This window comes from Cebus imitator, unplaced genomic scaffold, assembly GCF_001604975.1.
Source record: "Cebus imitator isolate Cc_AM_T3 unplaced genomic scaffold, Cebus_imitator-1.0 Scaffold223, whole genome shotgun sequence".
NCBI lineage: Eukaryota > Metazoa > Chordata > Mammalia > Primates > Cebidae > Cebus > Cebus imitator.
Window position 1 is genome coordinate 1,782,142 of NW_016107538.1, and position 8,541 is coordinate 1,790,682.

The 8,541-nt window shown below is 36.6% G+C and overlaps 1 protein-coding gene across 1 annotated transcript in view; it reads left to right on the forward strand.

Moving 5' to 3' along the window:
- NCOR1 (nuclear receptor corepressor 1) overlaps nt 1-8,541 on the forward strand; it is a 181,473-nt gene that overhangs the window by 36,827 nt on the left and 136,105 nt on the right. The window contains exon 4 of the mRNA XM_017496857.2: nt 4,335-4,527. Coding sequence (XP_017352346.1) covers nt 4,335-4,527 — 193 coding nt within the window. The remainder of the gene's footprint in view (nt 1-4,334; nt 4,528-8,541) is intronic.

An 8,541-nucleotide genomic window follows, 5' to 3' on the forward strand; every position in this document is an offset into this window, starting at 1 on the left:
GAGAAAGAACAAGGAATAAAGTAGATGTGACTTAAGATAAACCTTGTCTTAGAACAAAATCTTGATATAATTAGAGTGAGTGCAGAAGAAAAGGACAAAGATTAAGGCAATTAGACAGAACTTGAACAATAGGGAGGACAAATAAAGATCATCCAGTATACTATAAGAACATGTTTTTGAGATGGAAAATCTGGTCAACGAACAGAAATATTCATAATAAAAATTTCACATAAAGTTAAGGAAGAATCGATAGATTCTACAAATTGATACAACATATCTTCTTCCAGGAAAAATTTATGCAGAAAGAATGATGCGTACCAAGACAGATCATGGTTAAGGAATCAAAGTTCAAGGATAAGTGAAAGACTTAGGAATTCAGGAAAGAAAGTAAGTGCTCCATGAGGTGGAAGAGTCAGGCTACAAACATCACCATAGCAGAACTGAGTGACAGAAGATGGTGGAGGTATAGCTACAAAGTTATGAGTAAAAGAAATTGATATTCAAGAATATTATACCATACAGTTTAACAACAAAAACAGCAGGTAGATGTTCTTAGACATGAAAGCCATGAGCAGTTATAATATCTAAGACTGAAAGAGGCTGGGTATGGTGGCTCACACCTGTAATCCCAGCACTTTGGGTGGCCGAGGCGGGCATATCATCTGAGGTCAGCAGTTCGAGACCAGCCTGGCCAACATGTGTGGGAAACATGTGATGTGAAACATGTGTGAGCCACTGGCAACCAGGGCACAGGAAATTTAAGAAAAACATTGAATATGGAACATTCTCTTTTTATCAAGAAATCAGACTGCTTCAAAATTCAAATGATGAAGTATAGTTATAAATCTGTTTGGTAATTTTAATTTGTTTTAAAGATGTTTTAGATCATGTTATGAGATGACAAGGCCAATAAAACATAGGAACTTTAAAAAGTTTGCAAGCATACAGTTTTTTTGTTTTGTTTTGTCTTTTGGTTTTTTGAGACTTGAGTCTCGCTCTGTTGCGCAGACTGCTGTGCTGTGGAGTGATTTTGGTTCACTGCAACCTCTGCTTCCCAGGTTCAAGCGATTCTCCTGCCTCCAGTTCCGGAGTACCTGGGACTACAGCGGTGCACCACCATGCCCGGCTAATTTTTGTATATTTTGTAGAGAAGGGGTTTCACCTTGTTGGACAGGCTGGTCTCGAACTCCTGACCTCAAGTGATCCACCTGCCTCGGCCTCCCAAAGTCTTGGGATTACAGGCTTGAGCCACTGCATCCAGCCCTACAGAGATTTCTTTATATGAAAATGGGGTGTTTTTTTTTTTTTTTTTTAATGTATACCACATTTCATTTATCTATTTTCATCAGCTGATGGGTGTTTGGATCATTTTTACTTTTTGACAATTATGAATAATTCTGCTATGAACATTCATGTGCAAGTTTTCTTGTGGACATATATTTTCCTTTTTGTTGGTAAGATACCTAGGCGTGGAATTGCTCGTTCATATAGTAATATAGCCATATTTAACTGTTTGAGAAACTACCCGATCGTTTTCAAAGTGGCTGTGCCATTCTACTGTTGTTAGTTTTTTTTTTTTTGAGATGGAGTCTTGCCCCATCGACAGGCTGGAATGCAGTGATTTGATCTCGGCTCGCTGCAACCACTGCCTCTTGGGTTCAAGCGATTCTCCTGCCTCAGCCTCCCAAGTAGTTGGAACTACAGGCATGTGCCCCCACGCCCAGCTAATTTATGTATTTTCAGTAGAGACTAATTTTTGTATTTTCATGTCGGCCAAGATGGTCTCTGTCTCTTGACCTTGTGACCTGCTCACCTTGACCTCCCAAAGTGCTGGGATTACAGTGGTGAGCCACCACACCTGACCTGGTGTTAGTTTTAAAAGGCAAATACAGTAATTTAAATTGCAGATTTCATGCTTTGTTCTACCAGAACTCCTAATATAAAATTGTATTTAGATGGTGTTATGAGATGACTACAACAGATTTTTGTAGTTTATTCAAATTTCTGAGGTTTTACACATTAAATTATATATTTATGACTGAGTAGGTTTGTTCTTCTAAAAAGGATTGGCAGGCTGAAATGGGAAGTAGTCTGATTACTAGATAGAAAAAGAGCATTCCATACTTAATGTTTTGTTAATTGTCCTGTTCCTTGGCTTTCTTAGTTTCTTCTCCAGCACTGGGTATGCTTCACCTTCTAGCCTTGATAAACCTCAGAGGCAGAGTTGCTGGCAATGAAATGTAATACTTGAAAATTATTTTTTTGTAGGTTATGTTCTAGCTGAGGGGGTACTGAGGGCTGAACTCTGGCTAAGGCATTACTTGGGTAGATTACCTCTGGGCCTTGGTGGAGGATGAACCTTTTGATTATAATAACTTTGTAGTAAGCTTTGAAAGGTAGTGTGAGTTTTCCAACTTTTTTTCCCAAGATTGTTTGGTTGTTTGTAATCCCGTGAGATTCCATGTGAATTTTATGATGAGTTTTTCTATTTCTGCAAAAAAAAAGCCAGTATCATTTAAAGAGATTACATTGAACCCATAGATTGCTTTGTGTAGTATTGCCATTTTAATGACATTGTCTTCCAATATAAGAATTTGAGATTTCTTACCATGTATTAACTCTTTTTTTCTTTGAGCAATGTTTTGTGGTTTTCAGTGTTGAAAATAGTAAGCCTCCTTGGTCAAATTTACTCCTAGCTATGTTCTTTTGGATGTTCTTATAAATGGTATTATTTTTTAAGTTTCCTGTTTGGATTGTTTAACGTTAGTATATAGAATACAAACAAATTTTGTGTGTTGATTTTGTATCCTGCAACTTTGTATTTATTTGTTAGCTCTAATTTTTCTTTTGCCATTTCTTTAGGGTGCTACATATGAGATCTTGTCGTCTTGAATAAAAATGCTTCTTTTTAATTTGGATACCTTTTATTTCTTTTTCTTTCCTAGTGCTCTGACAGTAATTTCCAATACCATATTGAATATAAATGGTGAATGCAGTCATCTTTGTCTTGTTCCTGAAGTTTCCCACCCCACCATTTTTTTGTGACATCACTCTGAATTTTAAGATAATGGGATTCTATGTATTGGATGAGATTTAAAATTTTGCAGTGCAATAATTTTACAGAATTTAGCATTCAGGCCAGGTGCGGTGGCTCATGCCTATAATCTGAGCACTTTGGGAGGCTGAAGCAGGTAGATTGCTTGAACTCAGGAGTTCGAGACCAGCCTAGGCAATGTAACAAGACCTCGTCTCTACAAAAATTAGCCAGGCATGGTGACACATGCCTGTCATCCCAGCCACATAGGAGGCTGAGGCAGGATAATTGCTTGAATCCGGGAGGTGGAGATTGCCGTGAACTGAGATGGCACCACTGCACTCCAGCCTAGAAACAGAGGTAGACTGGGTTTCAAAAAAGAAAAAGAATTTAGCATTCATTTCATTGTCTGTCCTCAATATGAAACCCAGTGATTCTGTTTTCATTGAAATACTGCTTTGTAAAGCATTAGTTTACAAGTTGGCCATGAGATACAATATCACCTCTGTTAATACCTGGTAGAAAATGAAAAGTCAAATTAAGAGCACCCAAGAGCAAGACTCATTTCCTGTAAAGAAATAAAAGATTCTGATCTTCAAGTCATGTATTTACATGTTTTAGGGGCCAGGATGGTATTTTAGAAGTAATGTTGGATTTCTCTTCAAGAAAGTTGTCTTTAAGACTGAATGGTACCTTATAACTGAAGTCATTTCTCTTTCTATTTAGCAATAGCTGGGAGATTTTTATTTCCTGCTTGTTTTTGTTATTGGTTGAAAAATGGTGGCTTTTCTGGTTTATATTATCTCAAATTTAATTATTATGGCATTTTAACATTTAAAAATATTAGTTTATAGATATTCTTCAGCAACTAAATTTTCTGCAAATCTTTTGTTTCATCTTCCACTTCTAGATTAGTTTTTAACCCTCCCCCCAAAACTTTCTTTTTTTTTTGAGACTGAGTCTTGCACAGTCGCCTAGGCTGGAGGGCAGCAGTGCAATTCTGGCTCACTGCAACATCTTTCTCCCAGGTTCAAGCGATTCTCCTGCCTCAACCTCTGGAGTAGCTGGGATGACAGGTGCTGCCACCATGCCAGCTAATTAAACCTTTTTTAAAAAATTAGAAGTTTAATGGTACTATAGTGAGGTATATACTCTTCTGGGGTGGGAACAGAAGGGGTGCGGGTTCACTTTGAACATAAGCATGACTTTTTCATTGATTATTTCAAAGTCTAACCAGGGATGTTAGCAGGGAGTTGTACATCACTTATAAATTTTCAAGTGTTTATTTTCTTTGTATTAGGCCTCAAGAAAGGAGAACTGGTTATGAACAGTTTCATCCAGGCCCATCCCCAGTGGATCATGATTCACTGGAATCGAAGCGACCACGTCTGGAACAGGTTTCTGATTCCCATTTTCAGCGTGTCAGTGCTGCGGTTTTGCCTTTAGTGCACCCCCTGCCAGAAGGGCTGAGGTCTTCTGCAGATGCTAAGAAGGTAAGTGTTTGTTCTCTTACCCTGTAGAGTTGTAAGTTTGTAATGTTTGTTTAGCTGTATTCACTCATAGCACCTCAAAGTCCAGTTACTCCAGTCTCTAAAGGTTAGTGCTATGGGAAAGTAAAAATTTTGTTAAACAAAACTAGAAACCACAGACTTAGTGCTCCAGACTGCTAAAGTGAGCACTTTTGCCTTTTTGGTCAGTGAAAACAATCCAAAAAGACTACTCCCGTAAAGAAGAATTTCGATCGAATAATGCTCAAGCATTTTTTTTACTGGCTTGCTGGTTGTAAAATGTGTTCAAAGGTATTCAAGATTACTAGTTTTGTTAAATCTTAATTAAATTTTAAATAAGCCTCTTAAATTTAGTAGCAGTTTATTAACTGCTATATGGGAAAAAACACATCTAGGTAAGGTTAAATTGTGCTTGTAAGTTTTTTATACAAAATAAGATTGTTCCTAATTTATGTAAGTAATGCATACTTATAGAGAGCTTGGAAAATAAACAGAAAAAAGTTAGCTGTAATTCTGTAACTTGGATATAACGACCCTCCCCCAGTTTTATTGTGGAATAAAAATTGTATATATTTATGATGATATTTATACAGTGTGATATTTTGATATTATACATTGGGAAACATATCAATTTAATTAACATATTCATCACCTCACATAGTTTTTTTTTTTTTTTTTTTGGTGGTAAGAACATTTAAAATCCACTCTCAAAAATTTTTAAGTATATGGTACATATTATTGGTTATAATCACCCTGCTGTACAGAGATAAGAAGTTTTAGTATTTAGCTATATTTTGTGATATTTGAAACAATGAGAGTAGTAAGATCAAACCATTTTTGCCCTTGTGTTTGTTTACCCATCTTTTGTGAAATGTTTGCTCATGTATTCTTGTTTTGTTGCTATGTTTGCCTTTTACAATTGTCTGCTTTGCTTATTATTAAATCCGCAGATTAGGAAGTGTGTGATACTTAGTAGATACTGAATAAATCTTTGTTGTAGAAAGAATAAACTAATATTAAAAACTCTTAACAGTAAATTGTTAACCTTTTTACTAACATATTAATATTTTTCCCAGTGTCTTTTTGTTTCAGTTTTTTTTAAGCATACTGAAATTAAAAATTTTTTTTACTGTCATCAAATCTTTTTTTATAATGTTTATTAACCTTTATGCCTAATTGCTCTTTCTTCTCTGATATCAGATAAGTAAGTACCTGCAAATATTCTTTGAGTTTTCATGCAATGAAGAGTGATTTAAAAGATAGTAAATGTTTCTACAATTTATTTTCATATAGTTCAGCCAAAATGAAGTGGGGTGTGTGTGTGTGTGTGTGTGTGTACATACACACACATACACAAAGAAAGCAAATATGTCAAAATGTTAACCACTGGTGAATCTAGATGAAGGGTAAATAAGTGTTCATTATACTGTTCCTTCGACTTGTAAGTAAGTTTGAAATTTTTCAAAATAGTAAGTTGGGTGGGGAAAAACTCTGTGCCCTAAGCTAGAAATTAGTTAAGCTTCTAGGTGTTTTGTGACTCACCTTATCATGTGAAATATCTTTATCATATAGTAGTCTGTGGAGTTTATAAGAAATGTTTTGCTGCATTAAAAAAAAAAGAAATATAGTGAATAAAGGTCTTCTGTGGCTGACTATATTACCACAAATGTAATTTATAACTATAGATTTTTTTTTTTTCGCAGAAAAATATCTTAACTCATTCATTAAAATGGAACATGTTGTGTTGTAGTGTGACCCATTTCCATGTTACAGTTGAGAAACTGGATGTTAAAAAAAATTAAAGTGACCTAGGTAAAACCTCCTGAGTAGGAATTAGCCCAGGACCCCTGACTCTAGTCCTGCTTTTTTCCCCCTAAAGTGTAAAACATGACTACTACTACTAACTAATACTTCTGTCTCCCTCTCCCTGTTCTCTCCCAAACGCCCACCTCCAGAAGTAAGGATTTAAAAAGAACTAACATTTGTTCAGTTTTTTTTTAAATGTTAAGCCTAGGCATATCATTTATAGAAGAGTTAAATAAGCTTGAAAGAAAAAAGTATCTACAGTTTTACCACTTAAAAATCATCAACATTTTCATGTTGATTCTTCCCTATTTGTATGTATGTTATTTTAATTTTAATTTTATTTAATTTTATGGGTTTTTCTTTGCTGCTCCTTATGGAACAGGGCTAACCCATAGGCAGTGTGTCCAGAGTCAGCCTGTATAAAGATTTTAATGTGGCCACTGTATGCATTCTGTTTAACTTTACTTTTCCTTACATATATGATTAGCTTCTTTTTGTGCCAATTCGTTTACAGCTGTATTGTTAGTGGCTATTTAGTATTCCACATATGAATATAAAGTTATTTATTTAATCAGTCATCATACATTTAGGTTACCTGTTTGTTCATGTGTACAGTGTTGTGACATGTATTTGTTTTTGTTTTTTTTGAGATGGAGTCTCACTTTGTTGCCCAGGCTTGAATGTAGTGGTGTGATCTTGGCTCACTGCAGTGTATGCCTCTCAGGTTTAAGCGATTCTCCTGCATCAGTCTCCTGAGTAGTTGGGACTGCAGGCACATGCCACCACGTTCGGCTAATTTTTGTATTTCTAGTGGAGACAACGTTTCACCATGCTGGCCAGGCTGGTCTCGAACTCCTGACCTCAGGTGATCTGCCTGCCTCAGCCTCCCAAAGTGCTGGGATTACAGGAGTAAAGCCACTGCAAATGGCCCATACATTGTTTAGACTGATTTTTTTTGTATACATTCTTACTTATTTCCATAAGGTAGATTTCTTACAGTTTAATTAATTACAGACCAGAGTTGATTTTTAAGGCTTTCAGTGGGTATTTCCAGATTGTCCTGCAAAAGATTGGGCCATTTCTTAACTCCTGACAGCAGTGTATAAAGAAACCTACTCCTTATGTATCCCTGATAACACCACATATTTATGGTTTTAAAAAAAAAGATTGTTAATTTGATGAATGATGTGTTTTTTGTTTTTTTTTTGAGACAGTCTTGCTCTGTTGCCAGGTGCCAGGCTGGAGTGCAGTGCCGTGATCTCAGCTCACTGCAACCGCCACCCCTGGGTTCAAGCAGTTCTCCTACCTCAGCCTCCTGAGTAGCTGGGACTACAGGCATGCACCACCATGCCCAGCTAGCTAATTGTGTATTTTAGTAGAGACAGGATTTCACCATGTTGGCCAGGATGGTCTTGATCTCTTAACCTTGTGATCCACCCGCCTCGGCCTCCCAAAGTGCTGGGATTACAGGCATGAGCCACTGCTCCCGACTGAATGATGGTTTTTAACTTGTACTTGTTAGTAAAATTTAACATTGTTTCATGTTATTGGTTATGCATCTTTCCTATTTTGTAAATTGCTTTTTCATGTATGTTGCCCATTTTTCTGTTGGTTTATTTTATATTGAGTTGTTAGACTGCCTGCTTTGTAAACGGTTTTTCTATTTCATTTGCCTTTTTAATTTGTTATTACTGTTTTGAGAAGTAGATGATTGTGTCTTTTTGTGCGTATGGTTTTTTTTTTTTTTTTTTTTTGAGATGGAGTCTCGCTCTGTTGCCAGAGCGAGTGCAGTGGCACGATCTCGGCTTGCTGGGCTCAACCTCTGCCTTCTGGGTTCAAGCAATTCTCCCATCTCAGCCTCCCAAGTAGCTGGGCCTACAGGCGTGCCCCACCATGTCCAGCTAATTTTTGTATTTTTAGTAGACGGGGTTTCCCCATGATGGCCAGGATGGTCTCAATCTCCTGATCTCATGAGTTGCCTGCTTCGTCCTCCCAAAGTGCTGGGATTACAGGCGTGAGCCACCACGCCCGACCTATTGTGTTTTATTTATTTATTTTCCCAATTGTGTTTTTAAATTTTGATCCATCAATCTCCCTCTCTCTCTCTCTCTCTCTTTAAACTAATGTCTCTTATATCTTTTGCTTTTGTCTTTCCTGAACCCAAAATAATATGAATCTTTTTTTTTTTTTTTT